The sequence below is a fragment of the Ambystoma mexicanum genome, chromosome 6p (genome assembly GCF_040938575.1).
Source record: "Ambystoma mexicanum isolate Mex_15411 chromosome 6p, UKY_AmexF1_1, whole genome shotgun sequence".
NCBI lineage: Eukaryota > Metazoa > Chordata > Amphibia > Caudata > Ambystomatidae > Ambystoma > Ambystoma mexicanum.
This window is the reverse complement of record NC_090935.1, coordinates 1,498,387,778-1,498,407,489: the sequence shown is the minus strand read 5'-3', so window position 1 is coordinate 1,498,407,489 and position 19,712 is coordinate 1,498,387,778. Positions and strand designations below refer to the sequence as shown.

Sequence of the window (19,712 nt, the reverse complement as noted above, 5' to 3'; positions counted from 1 at the left end):
ATTCGCTTTGCTGTGATATGCTTGGACACTGAAAGCGCTCATATGTATCCCATCAGACGACAGCTTGAAACCCAGAAATTCTACTTTAGGTAGATGGAAAAGGCATTTCTCTGCTTTAGATTAGAGCGAATACTCTAGCAACTTCCTTACTACTCCATGGACACAACGGGTAAGAAGGGGGAACAGAATAGAATGTCCTCCAAAAGAGTATGATATATTGAGAATGTTATGAAAAATGTCATCCATAAACCAAGCTGAAGGAGCATTACACAGCCCAAAGAGTATGACTAAATATTTGTGTAGGCCACAACAAGTGCAGAAGGTGGTTTTCCACTTGTCTACCAGGCACCAAATAATATGCCAAAGTTGAGGATGCAAAGAACAGATGCCACTGCACTTGGCGACTGTTAAGAACATCTCAGGGCAGCCAAATCCTGTACATTATGGTTGTCTTTTATGAGAATCCTGAGGGTATTCTCACTCCTAAACAACCTCTTGGATCCTCTGTGCAGGTGGCCAGGGAAAGGCCATCACTATTGGATCCCGACCATGGGGGCGTAGAAGCGAGGATCACCCAGGTGGAGGGTCTTTGGGGACTGGGTGTGGGGTGCCCTTGGGCAAGACATGGTATCCCCTTCCCTATTGACAGTCAACCCAACCCTTCCCCAACCTTCATGGGCTGTTATAAACCAGCTCCCCTCATTTCTCCACAATCGACCCTTGACAGTACTGGGACGAAGAAGAGGCAACTAAGAGCAATGAAGACTTTTCTTTTTATCACTCTAGTACTGGGACGAGGAAGATGCCTGCTAAAAGTAGTGAAAGTCAGGCATGTCCCTTTAATTGTCGTCCGGCAAGGCTGATTGGTCATCCACACCTGCACCTGGGTTTGCAGGTATATACATGTAGCCGAGGTCGGTGGCAGAGGGGAGCGACAGGAGAAGGATCAGGAGGCCGGTGCATGCAGCAGAGAACCATACATACAGCTTGGCATGGGAGTTGGCACTCCCTGGAGCAGATTAAAAAAGGTGAAGGGATCTGTGAGAGAAGTCGGCCCCTTTCCTTTCAGCTCGAAGTGCTTGTTCCCCTGTGCTGGAGGCCCACCACAGGACTGTCTGAAGAGCAGGGACTGGAGCCCTGACACTAAAAGCAGCGACCAGTGAGTTTCCGCTGAATATGAGACAGTGTGAGTTGTGTGTGAACTTCATGATTTACTGAATACTTTGTATTGGAGTGGTCACGTCCTTCGGATTTGCACGTTGTCAAATGTTTCTGATCCTTTCATTATCAGTTATCAAACAGATGGGAATACTTTGTATCGGAGTGGTCGCGTGTATCAAGAAACACGTTTTCGAAGGTCTCCGAACATTGAGCCATTCAATTAAAGTGAAACTAACAAATATCGAACTACAGGTGAAGTCAAAATGAACCATAAGGAAGGCGAATAATTATCAAACTGAATTAAAACCTTGCTAGCAACAGAATTAAAACCTTTGGAACTCAAAAGGGGAAAGAAACTTTAAATCCATGCAAACCATTATATGTTGAAGTGCTAAAATGAACATAACTCTAAACAAACCACATTATGTTGAAATCTAAAGTGACTAAAGAACATGCAAACAAAAGATCCTGAAGCCCGATTTACAGTGACATTTTCAACCTGTATGAAAAGTTGAAAATTATCTGAACACATATAAAAACAACAATAACTGAACTGTGGAGACAAGGTGTTTTTTTTTAACTGTAATTTGGAACTCGTGCTCTGAAACACTTATGTATGAGCGCGATAGAAATAAAATATCAATATCAATTTGGGGAAGGGAACCCCGAGTTCTGACCAGGGGCATTTCATTTCAAGGTTATTTGAACTGTGTGACTTTGAAATTGGGGAAGGGAACCAAGAGTTCTGACTTGGGGAAGAAAACCCCGAGACCTGAATAAGACTACTGTATCCTAAATCTAAGAAAGGGAATTTTGATACTTTTCTTTGTGGAACTGTTTTATTCTTGGGGAAGGGAGCTGAAAGGAAGCTGCAAGCTGAAAGAAGCGCAGAACTTTGTGTTAAAAACTGTTTTCTTTTGGTTGCCGACATCACTACACATTGTACAGATATAGTTGTGAGGGCAAGTATAGGGTTTGGACACAGACAGAATCCTAAATTGAACTCTTTGACTCAGACTTTGCTTAATTTTATTTAGGTAGGGAAATAAGCATAGGGGAACTTAGGCCTTTTCCATCCTGACATTTATGTTAATGAAATTGGTTCTTTTGAATTTGGAATCTGTTGTCCGTGTCCTCCTTCATGATGCCTTCACCGTGTGTACACAAGGATTTGGTGCTTGGCACAGGAGGTGATGTATCCAGACTATGAAGGTGTCATTAATAGCCAACAGTTCCTTTTCAGTAACCGTATAGTTCAAATCACTTGGGGAGAGCTTGTGTGAGTGGACAGCGACTGTGTGGTAGTTTCCCAAACTGAAGCATCTTTAAGACAGGATTGCTCACTCTTAAGATGGATTTATGAACTCTGACCTGGTGGGCAGAGGTTCAGGAGGCCAGACTAGTTTCCTGGAACAGGGTAACCTTCTGGACAAGCCAGACCAATCAAGGTAGCTTGACGGCTGTCAGGACTAGGTCTCAGGAGGGGTGGGGGTGACTGAAAAACCTCAATTAGCACACAGAGTAAAGGACACTTACAAATCACTCCCATTCAGGTCTAGTTATATAAAAAATACAAATACATTTATTTCAAGGCCTTTGAGTTTCAACACACAAATCAAATCACAGTAATACTATTAAGCCAACACAATCCTATATAAATACATATATACAAGACCATGAAGACCAGAAATGGGTCCACAACCTAAAAGGGGAAGTAAACAGGCAGTGCAATTAGTCTTTAGTCCCTTCTGCATCCAACACACTCCTAACTAAGATGCAGTCCAATCCCTAAGAAAAGTGGAGTCTAATGCTCAAATGTACATGCAATGCCGGTGCACGCAGTAGTTCAAATGGGCAAAACGGGGTCTCTTCAAGGGTCTGTAGCAACTCAGGAAGGTGGGTGAGGCGATGAAGAATAGGTTCCCTCTATTCGAGGAGGGTGTCCACTTTATGGCAGAGTCGATTCCAAGAGTTGGGAATAGTTCGCTAGTTTGCACTAGCAGTGGAAAGGAGTGGGGCCCCGAGGGGCCACTTGTGCATAAAAATGGATGGAGGTGCTAGGGGCCACCGGTTAGGGTTGTGATTACTCACCGACCCCCGTCGCACTCCGGACAAAACTTCGGCAGTCGAGTCCACTTCAGTTGCAAATTCAAGTGCGGCAATTTGACGGCTGTTCGGCTTTCAGTGGCGAAGATACAGTGAGGATTCCCAAACGGGACAGTGGCGATTTCTCAGCTCCTGGAGGATGGATCAGGTCAGTTTCACTGCAGCAGGCTTCAGGGGCAAGAGGGGCACAAATGCAGCGCACCTGCAAAGTTGGTCCTCGCGGCTTGGTGACACGGTAACCGCGTATACTCCGGTTCTGGCGCACTCGTCTCACTTCAGACCTGGGAACGCCAAGTGTACGAAATTCGGTGTGAGGGTGCGTGAACACAGAGCTATCGATACACCAAGTTGAGGGCCTCCTCGAAACGGCGGCATCAGGGGAAAGAGTCTGCGTAAGCTGCTCAGCCCACTAGTTGGCCCAGGGACACTTCCGAGAAGGCTTACTTGCAGGTTTTGATGAAGGTGCCGAGAATAGTTGGTCCCACTATTCCAATGGGTCGAAGCGTCTTCGCAGACCTTCTAGGACAACCAGATGCAGAGGGGTCCCACGGGTCGACAGCGGGCTCAGGGTGTCAAACCTATCAGCGAGTCACCAGCGGTTCCTCTACTCGGCTTCTTAGTTTCAGGATACTTGGATCCTATCCTTCGTTCAGTGAGAACTCCAGAGATCGGCATGGTATGGGTGTTTGGGGCCTTCTCTTATCCAGAATCTCCTTCGCGTCAAAACAAAGAGGACCCAATGGGAGATCTGCTCACATATAGGCATCCCATACGTGGACCAATCACGGACCATGGTGGTCCCAGGCATTCACAGCACTCCAGACTCTGTGGCACCCAGGATGTATATTGGAACCAGACATTCCAGCCCACACGGACACGGACACGGACACGGGCACGGGCACACGCACACACACACACACACACACACACACACACACACACACACACACACACACACACACACACACACACACACACACACACACACACACACACACACACACACACACACACACACACACACACACACACACACACACACACACACACACACACACACACACACACACACACACACACACACACACACACACATGCATGCCCAAATAAGGACTGACCCGGGTCGGCTCGACCTGGGGAAGGGGCAAGATGGCCAAAGGACAGGACAAATAACCCCATGGCATGGCCATTTTGGAGCCAGGCCTACTATTTGTGCCAAATGTGGTAATCGCGGTTTACCTGGCAAGAAAGGGTTAAAAATATACGAAATGATAAGCTGCCACCAGCCCTGTCCAAGGCACATCTGCACTTCACCTAAAAAATCCTTCGAGTGTATCTAGGGACTTTGGAAATGACTAATAGACCCATGTGTACTATACTGGAAGGTACATTGTACACTTGTTACATGTTGCAGAAAAGTTGCAACATTTGAAAGGACTAAGGGAAACAAAGTCTCCCAGTACTGACTGTCTTAAAGGGCATGTCAGTTTCCCCATAAGAAGTGACCGAAAAGCCCAGAGGAGTGCAGCAGAAGGCTGGGCCCCTCTGGTAAAGTCAGACTATGGTGTTAAACATCAGCAAAAAGTTGGGGGTACACAACTGGAGGAATAATTACACTAAAATAACACTCTCCTTGGCACAAAGGAGATTGGACATACATGTCTGTATCCCTTAGGAGCCTCTTGCCACGATACAGCGTGGCTCACCGTTCTCCACGCATTGGCACCAGCGTGTCTGTAGGCAGCTGTGGCGCGGAACAAAGGCCACAACTCCCGGCATCCCAGGAGCCTGCAGTGTCACCGTGTTGGGAGACTCTAAATCAATCCAGCAGCGGGAACTTCGAGAGAGCCGACAACATGGAAATAAACCTCTATTGAGGCCGCTCCTCAACGGGCATTTTACTGTATGCAAGCAGCCCGCTTTTGACCTCGCTTCTGGTATTGTAACGCTCACCTGACTCCCACGGAGGCGCTGGCCTGGTTTGCGCTGCCGTGACATCTTCTAAGGTGATGTGCAGGGTTTGGAAGACGGACTGGACCGGGCCCCCCAAATCTTGACTGTCTGGCTCGCAGAGGTACCCTTCTGTAGGCAAAAATAGGGGATTAACTGTCTGCGGGGTAATGCAATCAGCCTCCCACTTTCCCCTCTCACCCTCCTCGAAACCCTTCTGTGATTCCCCATAGCGTCTCACCTTAGGGTCTGGAAGGACGAGCTCTCCATCCTGCTTCTGATGCAGGGGCGCGTTGGTATCCAGTTACTTCACTGGATTTTCGGATTGGCGAGAACCAAACTTGCTTGGCTTCCAGGCAAGTTTTTTGATGAGATTCCCCTTGTGTCCATGCATTAATGCGCTAATGCTAGTGTCTTTTTCCCCATAGGGGCCGGGGTACAGAATGCCGGGGAAAAGGCACCGACCCGAGATGAAAGGGAAATCCTTGTAGAAATCAGGTAAGTCTTTAATGAGCGTTTTGGTAATGTCTTTCATTCGCTCATTAACGCTGATGTCTCTTTTTTTCTTTTTTTCCCCTTAGGGGCCGGGGTCCGGAAAGGCCAGGATGCTGCGCGGACCCGAAATGAAGAGGGAATGAAACAACTGGTAAGTCTTAACATGGAGATTTAGCTTTCCTTATTCCCTTCTCTCGCTCACCTTTTGTTCTGGTCTTTTTCTCCCTAGGCGCTGGGGCGTGACTGCGAATCCGGATGATCGCTGCTGAACATGGAGGCGTCCTATAAAAGGTGAGTGGAATGCGGCGCTGCAGCGATCGACGCGATGTGCTTTTAAATAAGTCTTCCTTTTCAGGATTGTCCGCGAGATGTCTCCGGGATGCGGATTTAGCAGGTAAGGACTTTTCCTTCTTCTGTTCTCTTCTTCTCTTCCTTTGCAGGTGATCCAGGATGCTGGCAGGCGTGGCAGAAGTCAGGATGCAGGAGCAGACACGGTGAGCGTCCAGCTGCTAGATGCAGAACAACGCGAAGCACGTGTGGCTGTTCGGGTGGGGTTTAAATAGCCTTGGAAGAAGTTCCAAGTATGTATCCTTCCTCCAATCAGGTATGTATCCTTCCCCGACCACGCCCGGATGGTAAATTAGTCCCACAGGTAAAGTAGTTCCTTTCAGGCCTCAAGGAGGCCGGGATCCTGCAGCATGGTCTGCATCAGGTAAGTGCACTCAAGCACTCTCATAATGAGCCTGGCGCCTATGGCGCCAGGACTGATGTCTTTTATGAGCCTGGCGCCAAACGCGCCAGGACACTGTCCAAAGGGCCCCTATATGGTGTTGCTGGGTCCTTCCTTGGGGACTGGATGTCCGCTTTCGGGGACGCAGGGTTTGAACCGGCACCCCGGGAGCGGGCATCATGACAGGTATTCTGGCCATGTGGCTCGGTTTTCCGCTGGACTGCTTGTAGTATCGCCCTGTCTGGTTTTGGCATCTTCTTTAACTACTTCTGGAACTGACCCAGCACTTGTTGACTGGATTACTGCTGTTGGTACTGCCTTGTCTGGTTTTGGCGCAATATCTGTTTTTCCTGGTTATGTTTTCAGGACAACAACATTTGGATAATCCCTGTTGGCTTGGATTACCTTGGATCTATTCTGACTGCTGGATATCCTACTTTCTGCAGGTACTTGTGTTCTGGATATTCTTCTTGGTGCTCCATTAGCTTCTGTCCTCATCGCCTTCGGGTAGGTCTCTCTGTACTAATGTTTTCTTTGGACAGCGCCCATCACACCAGGTGTATGCACGGACATCAGGCGGGTTATCCCAGGTCATCACATCACCTTTCTAATGTAGGATACAGTGATACGGGGTGGCTAGGAGAAGAGGAGCACAGGGAGGCATGCTTGTGAGAAATCCCCTTTGTTTCTTTCCAGAGTCATGCTAATCCACTTTCACCTTTCCACTGGCCCGTTCTCCTCAGCAGTTGTATTCGGATCCGTTTGTAGGAGTAAGGTTGAAAGTATACAATCATCCATGGCACTTTAGCCTGCCAAAGCGCACCCATGATACCTCTCTTCCACTAGGTTTTTCCAGCCCATGTTATCCTCCAAAACGGGACAGGGTGTCCTCCTTCCGTTCCCATAGGTTATTTACCTTTCTTGTTTGAAACGGGGATGGGATTGATTATCCCCCATGGCCCTGTCTGCATGGTCACATAAATCATGAGTCCGATTATCCCTAATGAGGGTCTTGGAGGGACTAAATAGTCGTGCTGCAGCAGCTCCATCTCCAGATTGTGTGCGATTTGGAATAGGAGACCGCATGCTTCCACGTCCCTCCGGCTTCACCAGTCCGGATGTCTCTCCTGAACTGCTGTTGAGTCTCTGTAGGTGATTATCGTTTTACATGTTCTGTTCAGTTAAACGTTGTTATAATCAAGTGAAGTATGTGAATATCATGAGTTCTCGATCCTGAACGCAATCTATTCCAGTGGTGCTCAGGGAGCACCATAAACTAGCCATTTTGCTTGTACTCCCCCCCACCCCCTCATCAATTTTAGAGTGAGCTTGTGATGTCTCGTAGTTGATTCTTCCAGAACGCCCAGAGGGTGTGGGTTTACTTCTAGGCAGTCAGTCACCATGAGCTGTCCCACGGGTATTCAGAGACCTGTAGTGAGTTGATGCTTTAATCCCCGGCAGTCTCCCAAAAGTGGGGTTGAGCCGGGGCCCACCACAAAATTAGCGGGATGCATTATCTCCCGTCGCGGCTGCAACGGGATGCGCAAGCCATTATGTCAGCCAGCCTGGCACTTCTGTCAGTCACTGTAACAACCTTTGGTGACCCATCACGCGAGGGGTCACCAGTGGAAGTTACTGTGCCTTTGTTTCCCCAGGTCGCTGAGGCGTCTTTAACCCTCGGTGAACCTGGGGACTCCAACATATTTCGAGGTTTATAAAAGATGGCTTGAAAAGTGTCCAATTCAAGCCACCTTTCATAAAGCATTGTCGACGGACAAAGACGCCTCATGCTTTGTCCGTCGGGAAAGCTTTATAAAAGATGGATTGAATTGTGCACTTTTCAAGCCATCTTTTATAAACAGAAATGTTTAACAAAGATGGCTTGGACACAAACCATAAGGTACACACACAAATATATAAATGCTATATATTTGTGTGCATACCTTACTATGATTTGTGTATCATGCAAGCCATCTTTTATAAACATTGAAATATGTTTCTATGTTTATAAAAGATGGCTTGCATACTACACAAACCATAGTAAGGTACGCATAGAAATACATAAAATGTTTGCATAACTTACTATGGTTTGTGTACGTTTTTAAGGCCACGCCCCCATGAGGGGACCCCCCCCCCTCCTCGATTTCTTACTGCATTTAAAGCCCTGGTGATACCACATCCCGTGGAGAGTAATGGACCTATGGGATCTGTTGCATCTTGCCTCCTGCAAGATGTGCCTGGATCAGTGATGACACGGAGCAGGAACCAGGCTGACCCAGGTAAGTACAAACAGAAGATGCTTTATTACTTGGTTACATAGATACCGATTGTAGGTATGAGATAAGGTCACAAGCATCTGTCTTGGTTCCCTGCCAAGCTCCAAGTCCCAACCATCACTCTCTGGAACTCCCAATCCTCCCACACTCCAGGTTCCAGTTCAGCATTCCATGTGGCCCTGCATTCACACAGACATCACACAGATCAATCAAACCACAACACATAGGCACTAGGTTACAACAGGATCCTACCTCCTCTGCCCTCAGGGAAACACATGGGATAGTCGCTAAATCAAACATGTGCCTAGCAGCCTGCTACTCCTACAGGAAAGGATGGGGAGTCAGCAAAATCACAAATTATTGAGAATTGACAGACAGTCATTTGTAACACTTTGCCCTTCTGTCTGCCTTCGCTGTCTCTAGTGCTTCATTGTATGCAAAAACGCTTACTCTCTTGTGAATCTTTGTTTTGTACCTCTACAACTGCAGTATACTTCCACACAGTCTAAAAGTGTTCTTAGAGTGGCAAATACCGGCCTTACTGAGGACAGATAACGAATGTGTTTTACATGGTCAGTATTACCATATATTCAAAGGCGGTTTTTTAACACACAATACTAGCATACATTGTGAGCAAAAGCATCATGAAAATGCGGTGAAAAAGGTGCCTCTGTACTATTGGTGACCTAGCATCTATCAAATTTTTCCAATACGTTTTACTACGCAATCCTTTTTCAATTGCATTTTTTTACACCATTTTTCACATGTGTGCTGTATAATTAATCACTTAAACCGAATGTTTAAAAATAATATGGGGCATCTTGGTTGGCTGAAGATCCCTCGCTGCACTTGCTAGCTTTTTCTCTTTAGAGGCCAATATTTCCCCCCCCCTTCCCCACCACCCTGTGACAAAAACATTCACCAACAGCTACATTTGAATGTACTATGATTTAAATTTACTCAGAGCAGTGGGGATTTGACAGGTTATATGTATTCCAGGTGACCAATGTACTCCGGTGCTGCGTTCTTGCAAATACACAGCGCTCCATATCTCCGGCGGTGCCCCCGCGGGGCTCACCGCTTACCTCCGTTAACTATTGCACACTGATCCATAGTAAAGGGGTTCAAGTAGGAGTTAAAGGGGGGAAAATGAACAATCACAGCTGACACGGACCTCCTTGCAGGTGCCTGATGGGGGGGCCATCTTGTCTGCTGAAGGCATGTTGGGTAAGGATGAGTGTGCGCTATTGAAAAACAATCCGAAGGAAACAGCATGCGGAAAGAGAGCAAAGAGAAAGGTTTACACTTAACGTCGCTTGATTTGATGCGGAAAGGGGACAGGCGAGATCTGTTTGGCAATTCTTACTGGTGCTACAGTTTAGGCATTCACACAGTTTTTCCCAGAGCAGCTGCTGCGTCCAGGACCGAACTTCGGGTTTGAGGGGCCCCAAGGGCAAAATGTGTGTGTCCTCCCCTATTTGCATAAATAGTAACATCAGAGATATTACAGAAAATGATAACACAGATTGAGTCTTTAATAGGCAAAGGTATCATGGGAAGTTAAAATAAAAACACGCTGTGCCCCAGCAATGCTTGAAGTGGGATTGGAAATAGAGGGGGGGCTTAGTTAGGGGGTGTTGCCTAAGGACATGCCCCCTAACGAGAGCCCCCCCCCTTGATAAAGTGGGGGGGGGGCAGCTGGTAAAAGTTGGAGTTGGGGCACACTGGCATTATTACATTTGATGCACCCATCCCCTCCTTTTAAACAAAAGAAGGGGCTGGGTGCACCAAAAGGTGCAACACCAGTGTGCCCCAGCTCGCACACAGCAGGCAGTCCTTTCATTCAAGGAGCCGGCTTTAACCACAGGCTCCTTGAATGAAAGGTCTGTACTTGAAACAGGAAGAGGGCTGGAGGGCCCAGTCTCTCCTTTTGTTTTTGAGTAACTAGTCATCACCCAGCACTGCCCTCCCAAGTCAAAAAGGAAGATCTTCCTGGAATCATACTGGAGTCATCCGGTGACTCCATCCTAGAGTCAACCATGGCTAGTTCAGGGAGATCATCCGAAACCATCCTTAAGTATGTGTATAGGCTGAAATATTCAAATGAGATGACTAGAGTCATCACAGAAACTACCCCAAGAGGAGTTCTGATACTTCCAGTGATGATCTTGTATTACTACAGGATGATCCCCATGACAACTTCAGGATAGATGGGGGGATTACTGCAGGACGACCCTGTGACAACTTTAGGATGGGTTTGAAATTGTGAACGATTATTGCAGACAACCTCAGGAGGATGTTGCTTTCAAACGATTTAGGAAAAGGGTTTTGATTCATTGTGTGTAAGATGGGTGGTATTACTATAGGGTTAGACTTATGGATAGTGTACTGGAAAACATGGAATTTGCAGCCGTTACTTGCCATCATTGCTAGAGCACTCAAATGTCATTAACTAAGGTTTGCTGATTTAGTATACAAAACTACTAAGCCACCCCACGTCACGAACCAACCTCTAAACTCCCTCATTTCATATCTCACCTCTAGCTAACATGGCATCACACCCAATAAACAATTACAAATCACTGCACTAAAATAAAAACTTTCAGTGACCTAAACAGAAGGTCTACCTGCATGACAAGACTGTCGATCACTTCACCCAATATCACTATGAGCCGCTAGCAATTAGTTCGACCATTCACCACACCCAAGAAAACATTAGCTGACCCCCCCCCAACAGAAATCCAATAGCACAAAAACATGTACCATTTACAAGTTGGCACCAACCTACAAATTCACCAGATCAACTATAATACTTCTACACACAAGATCACTTGCATCTTCAGTTTCACAGAGCAGCATGTGAGCTACAATTACATTGTAGATTAGTAGCAGTGGCTGACGTAGCAAGCAAACTCGGTTGTGGGGATGTTCCAATTCCATTGTTTTTTTAAAAAAAAACGTAATCAAAAAGATTGCACAGGTGTGTGGTAACGTGTAGTGTCACTTCATGGTCCCAACAATACTGTAACAAGAACACACTGTTAGGAAGACATGGTGATAGAGTTGAACTTATCAAATTAGATCTGTCAGACAAAACATTTGTAGCAGACAATTGACAGGTTACTTTATAGTCCAATATTTTGCAGCTGTTGCACAGCTACATCTCTGGGAACTGCAACATTACACAGACATCTGCCAATTTAATGCGGTGTCTATCAATTGTCCAGGTGAAGTTAAAGGCAGGTTCTGAGGAAGGAATGAAGAACACTAGCCATCCCTGCCAAAAAGGTTTTCCAGCTTTTGTGAACAGCCATTAATACATTAGTCAGTTTTCACCCATCAGCTTATACAATATAATTCTCTTGTTTTTTTACTGCATCTTCTTTTTCCAGATTCCACCAGTAGCTGCCTTTTCTCCTCTACCTTTTTTTAATGCCTCAATTATAGCTTTTCATTATTTCATCAAATGTTTCCTGTGTCTTAATACTGTTTCTTGGCTGCGGGTATGAAAAAGGCAAGTTGAAACTTCATAATGTGACTAACAATACAACAAACATTTTGCCTGAGCGGTAAACTGGGGTGACTCCCCTTAAGCGTGACCCTATCCGCCCCCCTTGGAGTTTTGCTTATTCTTGCTCTCCTTGGCGCTTTCCCTCCCTCCCCGTGCAACTACCCACAACTCAGTGTAGCTGCACACAACAATGTGTATGGGTACATACCATTGATAGTGCGCCATGACCACTATAATGTATAAATAGTGGTGAGCTGCATCACCAATTCCACAAGGTCTTACGCATAAAGACCATGAATGAATAGGACAGAAAACTGATTGGTATTTGCGAATCGTGCACTACCTTGGACATCCTAAAATAGTTCCCCAATCCGAGGACATTTTCAGGATTGCATCTAAGGTGTAAAAATAAATAAATAAATAAATAATAAAAAAAGATAGTTTGGAAATTTCGATTCAGGGAACCAATCCAGGATGTCCAAACACCACTAAAGACTTTTAGCACAACGCGCCATGCCATTGACAGGTCTCTCGGGACTCAACCCTTTAATCATCAAGTACTATCAGAAAATTGTGTCAAGATATTTTCACAATCAACTTCCAAACCTGGTCACCATACCAAGTGTTCAATTTCAAGGCCTTGAAGATGGCTAAGGTCGAAACAAGTGTCGCTGACTTTATGGGAATAAATTCACCTACAGATGAATATCCTGATGATATTGTTTTACTTTCATTCTAAAAGACTGTATACCTAACTTTAAGGAGGTAGAGTGCGATTCGCCAATAGCAATCCATTCTCTGTCCTAGCTGCACACATACTCTGACCTGGACTACGGTCCCCGAGGGCGTTCAACCCATAGCGCTTCGCCAATAACATAAGAGAAATCAGTAGACCATCTATAGTTACTCTAGAGGAAGGAAAGAGATGCTGTAAATGAGGTGGGCATTGTGTTGCATTCATCTGTATGTGTGAAAAAGGAGAACGACTCACACAGGACGTCAGATGTACCCTCCTCCCCCAAACATCAAATAGATGAACAAAAAATAATTAAAAAAAAAAAAAACACACATTGCTTACCTAACTGGAAAACCATGACTCCTTGAAATCCTTTTCGTCACGTATTTCTCTTCTACTTTCATCGATCACCTCTATCAGCAATTTTCAATTAACTTCACCAGGAGTTGCAAAGGCTCAATAAATGCACAGAGAATTGTCTGAATCAAAGCGTGCCATGATTTGAGTTATTGTCTAAAAGAAGATATAAAATATGTAAATGTAGTATGTCCCAAGTATTTGTGAACCAGGTCTGTACCAAAAACCATTAATTTATAGTCAAGGATACATGGGTCTACCTGAGACTTCAAAAATGAGCAGGGGTTAAAACCAGCTATTGGGTGTTAGGCATCAGCTAGTAAGTAGTAAGCAGGATGTAACGCTGGGAAACCAAGAGAGAGAGTACACAGTGCACTGTAAATGCAACTCCCACATGAGACGTGAACTTTCAGTACCACCCCAAACTGGACATGAGAAAGGAGCAGCCTTAAAAATAGGTTTGAAATCCCCGATTGTGACTCCTACTATACCTTTAAAATTAGCCCACCATCACCCACAGCAAAATACAGTTAAAAAAAAACGACATTCTTAACGTCGGCAAGTCCTAATACATATGTCAGGATTTTTTTATGGTGCCATTGCTGCTGGGGACTTTGCTGTCCAAGATGGGATGATTAAGCCAATTTGTGTTCCTGCAATTGAAAAAGTACAATAAAAAATATAAACGTACCAGATTGACCGTACCAATATGTGCGCACTACACTCTGCCAGTCGGCACACATCCACCCCCGCACTCAAAAGGGACCTAGGGTGCAGGGTCCAACCGGGAAATCTCCAAAAGTTCCCTATAGGCCAGTCCACCCCAGCTGGTAGAGAGAGCAGTCAAGAGCACATACGCATACCTAAAAATGTGACTCATACTCGGTCACAGAGACAAAACAAAATAATAGAGCGAGCGAAAGAGCATCAGCTTGTTATAGGTTACCCGTAACAGTTAAGTCCAGCCTGCTGGCATTAACATCATTAATCTACATATCTTACATAGAATACGACAGTAGTTCTTAACTCACCTAGCCGGCTTTCGGAAACAGAGTAATAGCCATAGCTTATACTGCAGTTAGTTGACAGTGCCGACGTAGCAGCAGACTGCCGCGGCTGCCATGCCAGACACGAGGGGCCCTGGCTTCTCTGCAACATATGGTGCCACATGCAGGAGAAGGCCTGGCACCCACAGCAGGATGATATACATGAATTCCACTTTTAAATCACTTCTATGGCAGCGGTGCAACCAATGTACTGTTGGTAATGCAGTGATTTTAGTATATCATGGGATGCATAGACTCGCTCTATAGTAGATGGCTTCCAGGGAAGCTCAGCAGGTTGACAAACCATTGCTGAGACTGTGTTTAAGGTTGAATGTAACCAAAACAATAAAAACAAAAAAGAAATGCCAAACGTGTTAATCGATAGGGCTTTATTTCTGCCTCCGTTCGGCACCCATGAACCCAGTTTAATTTCCTAATAACTGCTGTCAGTACAATGGAAGCATTTATTTGTAAACATAACATAGATGAATAGAACCTGTGATAAAACACAAAGCAAGGGGCACACAAATTGTATTGGTGTGGTGCTCAGAGGGAAAAATAAATAAATAAAACACTCACCTCAAAGAATACGTGAACACAAGTTTCAGCAGCGTTTGAGTTTGGAAATTACTTTTTTTCCTTTGAATGTGTAAAACGCACATTTGAACAATAATGTGTCCAGCATGTAGTATGCCTGCTTTCAACAGTGACCACACCCCTCCCCGCCAGTGATGTTCATGGCCCATTGATTTCCATGGTGTGCCTTACAGGACAGAAAAAACAAATGGGATGAGCAAACAGAGCCAGGAAATGCGCAAGTGACAGCTGGGGAAATCTGCTTAGATTAGGTTACCGAGCCCCCAGCTTCCATCTGCAAAGCTGGGAGCTTGATAAAGCCTGGTCATGGCTGAGGCAGGCCAGGTCCCGAGATCCGGCCAGACATCTGATGCCAGACCTCGGACCCGGCCAGCGCCGTCCCATGGACTAGAGGGGTGACGAGGCAGAGGGACAGCCAAAGCAGGGGGGGACCGGTGTTGTACGATATCTGGCTACCCCATGGCAGATTGCTGGAGAGCCCAGCAATCTGCTGTGGGTGTCATGCCTGCCGGACATACCTCTGGACCAGGAACAACTTCTCCATACAAGATGAGTTACGCCCATAGAACCATTAGACCTTTTTACTCAAAATGGAGGTTGTTCGATGCATTGCCCGGAAAACGACGTCTGCATTTTTCACGTCGTTAATTTTCACGTGACTTAGGTCCATCACGTGTATCACGGCAGTGCGTACATAAGCAGCGTGGAAACGCCATTCGCTGCTTCTGATTAAATCAATTTTGGCATTTTGTAGCTGAACTCCGGACCTGCGTTCTCACATTCTTTTCAGCAAACTTCTTTGGCCTAATTTGAGCGTGCTTTCCTCCACACGCAAATTCCTGGGCTGCGTGTATCCAGTTTGCGTGCCAAACCTCCACGCGGACGCTGTCTGCAAACGCGGCGGTCCTGAGCTGCGTGAATCCTGTTCGCGTGCCAAATCTCCACGCGGACGCTGTCTTCAAGCGTGGCTGTCCTGAGCTGCGTGAATCCTGTTTGCGTGTCAAAATCTTCACACGGAAACGCTGTCTCCAAGCGCGGCTGGCCTGGCTGCGTGTATGCTGTCGCGTGCAATCCCGCACATGTTTTTCTTAACTACTTCAAACTTTTGATACCTGTGACAGTCAACAGGTGAGATTCTTATTTTGTTCTTCGTGGGAAAGGATGTATTTCATGAACTATTGGAAGGTGATTGTGCACAGTACATTGGACGCTATCCTGTGGTGCACCAACCCGGTATCTAGCGAGAGCCTCGTGCCGTTCGGGATAAGTCTCCCTTACTAATCTTCCCTTCCTTTGTCGTTTGTTCAACTCTTGGGATTCTTCAAGAAACTGTCCTGGAATTCTTCAGTTTAGCCTTAAGGTCAGTGTCTGAATTAATACCAATTCTGTGTTTCTTAGTATTTGACTTGGGACAGTGTCTTATGATACTTATCTATTCGAGGCATACTTCCTATACAATTCCAACGCCCTTTCCAGTGATCCATCTCTCTGCCCGTTTTATTCAGTCAGAGAGTTGTATCATTTGGAAGGTCTAATTTGACCTGCCTACAATCACGCCGTGTGAAGATAGGATCCGGAAAAGCCCTACAAAATTGTATCCTTTTTGGTTACCGTATCCTTTTCAGTTGATACTTGGTGATTTATGACAGTGGGGGAGCTGGATATCATACATGGCCAAGCAAGGTGGGGGCACAGAGGGAGAGGGGTCCAGTGGGAACCAGCATTGCAGTGATCCAGCCCCCCTGTTCACCTTTCACCACGCGTTAGTCTTCGTGGTTACATAGGGGGAGCGGGAAGCAGAGGGACCGACAAAGGCCTGAAACGTTTGCTTCCCGGCACTCCGTCCAACTGTGGTGTGGCGGTCTGAGCCAAGAGCCGGCATCCCTTACCAGACAATAAGACGCTGGCGGCACCAGCAGGAAGCAACAACGCAGCGTGGACACGCGATCCAAATTCAGGAAAGAGCACGTCGTGGCTGCATTAATTTCCCACGCCCTCATCACATTGCACTGACTGAGCATGCATTTTCTCTTTTCTCGCTGTCCTGGATCACACGCCCCACAGACTGAAGACCTCTGCCTACAGTATGGCTAATTTTTTTAGGGCTAAATACTCATGGTTATCTTGCTGGCAAGACTACATAGGAGTTTGCATTTTCACTTTATACCAGCAAAGCAACATGCAGGCACCTAGTCAGTGAGACAAGGCAGGTAAATAAAGGAAGTTGCAGGGAAATTAAGGAGGTCGGTCCTATACAGAAAGAAATATGGGGGTGGGGGAAGTCAAGAGACATCTTGTGGTACAGACTCTGGCCGGTACAGCTCAATACACTGCATGGCAGTACTGAGCGGTAAAGTCAGGCACATCTCCCTGCAATGTTCATAACCCCTCACCTCGTAAAGGCAGTAAAGTTACAGAAATCATGCCAAGCATACCAAGCATGCCGTCGTCGTGGGCTCATTGCTTTTATAACAGTGAAAGCCGTGTTGCGCAGATAACGGCAGCACTGGTCATTGGGCCGGCTCTCGTCGGATCCGAGATCCCGCACCAGATAAGCAGCCGGATCGCGGGATCCGGCCAGAGTTAGCCACCCCAAACCCCCAAACCCATGCTCTGCGCTACTTGGAAAAAAAAGCGCCCGCGGCGGCACAGAGTAGGGGGGCGGAGCAGCTCATTGCCGCCATGAGCACTCCGATGGCTCCGTCCCCCTACGTGTACACAGCAGGACTTTGATACAGGACACAGCTGCAGGAAAAGCAAACTAACTTCCTCTGGTGACCCCATGCAGGGTGCACAGGGCCACCAGAGGAAGGTACAGTCCCCAGCCACGACCCACCTGGCCTGATCCCGCTGATCCTTCCACAACCCCCTCCGCCGCTCACCCCTCCCTACGAACCCACAGACACCAACATCCATCCCTCCATACCTACACCAAGAAGCTCAACCTCTCAGAGCCACACCATATGCTTCACCTCTACCTCCAGAAACTCAGATGGCGCCATCCACCCTCTCTCTATACCCACACCAGATTACCCCATCCCTTTGACATACACATGCTCCCAACCCTCCCATAAACCAACATCCTTCAATCTAGACATACATACCCCATCCCTCCATTCACACCCAGATGCCCCCTTCCTTCCCAAAAGAGTACTCCAGCCCTCACTCAGACCCACATGCTCCATCATTCTGACATGCCCCATCATATGCCCTGTCCCTCCATTCCAGATCAACAATGCCCCCTTCCGATCCAGACTCCACCAAGATGCCCAATCCCTTCAAGAACCATGCAATGATGCCTCAACCTCCCTTCACACAGCAAGATGCCCCATCCCTCCCCTGACCAATGAGCACCCATCCCTCCCTCTAGACCGACACCAGTGTCCTATGCCTCCCTCCGACCCACACCCATGTGCCCCAAACCTCCCTCCAGACCCACACCACTGTGTCCCTATCCCTCCCTCCAGACCCACAATATGCCCCAACCCTCCCTCTCCCCAGACTTACACCATTGTACCCCAATCCTTCCTCCAGAGCCACACGCCTGTGTCCCTATCCCTCCCTCCAGACCCACACCACTGTGTCCCCAACCCTCCCTCCAGACCCACACCACTGTGTCCCCAACCCTCACCTGTCCCCAGACCTGCACCACTGTGCCCCAACCCTCCCTCCAGACTTGCACCATTATACCCCAACCCTCCCTCCAGACCCACACGCCTGTGTCCCTATCCCTCTCTCTCGAGACCCACACCACTGTGTCCCCAACCCTCCCTCCAGACCCACACCACTGTGCCCCAAGCCTCCCTGTCACCAGACCCGCACCATTGTGCCCCAACTGTCCCTCTCCCCAGACTCGCACCATTGTACCCAAACCCTCCCCCCAGACCCACACCAAGTTCCCATCCCTCCCTCCAGACCCACACCAAGATTCCCCATCCTACCCTCCAAACCCACCCCTAGATGACCCATGCCACCCTCCAGACCCACTGTGTCCCATCTGTCCCGCCAGTCCCACACCAGTGTACCCCAACCCTTCCCCAAAACCCACACCACTGTCCCTATCCCTCCACCCAGACCCACACCACTTTGTTCCTATCCCTCTCGCCAGATCCACACCATCATGCCCCTATCCATCCATTCAGACCCCACCAAGGTGCCCAATCTCTCCCTCTAGACCAATACCACAATGCCCCATCCTCCCTCCACATAGCAAGATGCCCCTTTCCCTTGCAACAGACGCCCGTGTGCTGATCCTGAATCACACGCAGGTAGCCAGCCAACCCCCTCTAAAACCACCCATCCAGGTATGCCCCATGCCCCCCAGACACTCCAATGTGCCACACCCCCCCCAGACCAATGTCCTCATCCCTCCCATCAAACCCACACCAGTGTGCCCCGCCCTCACATTAAACTCACACCAATGTGCCCGCAGACCGACATCAATGTGTCCCTATACAATGCAGATCCCAAGAAGCCACCATCCCTCCATCCACACAGCAAGATGCCCCCATCTCGCCCTCCAGACTTACACCTAGATGAACCATCCCTCCCCGAGTCCCACAATGTGCCCCCATCCCTCCCCCAGAAAACCCAATGTACCCCGATCCCCTCCCTCCAGAGAGACACCAAGATGCCCCATCCCACCCTCCCAACCCGCACCTAGATGACCCAGGCCACCCACCAGACCCTCTGTGCCCCATCTCTCCCACCGGAAACACACCCATGTCCCCCATTCTAAACACAAATG

The 19,712-nt window shown here is 47.6% G+C and overlaps 1 protein-coding gene across 2 annotated transcripts in view; it reads right to left on the bottom strand.

The window, feature by feature from the left end:
* Positions 1-19,712, bottom strand: part of MRPL1 (mitochondrial ribosomal protein L1) — a 658,446-nt gene that overhangs the window by 621,242 nt on the left and 17,492 nt on the right. For both annotated transcript variants that reach the window (XM_069626339.1, XM_069626340.1), the window contains exon 2: positions 13,308-13,478. In XM_069626339.1, the coding sequence (XP_069482440.1) occupies positions 13,308-13,323 (16 nt within the window). In that variant the 5' untranslated portion in view covers positions 13,324-13,478. The remainder of the gene's footprint in view (positions 1-13,307; positions 13,479-19,712) is intronic.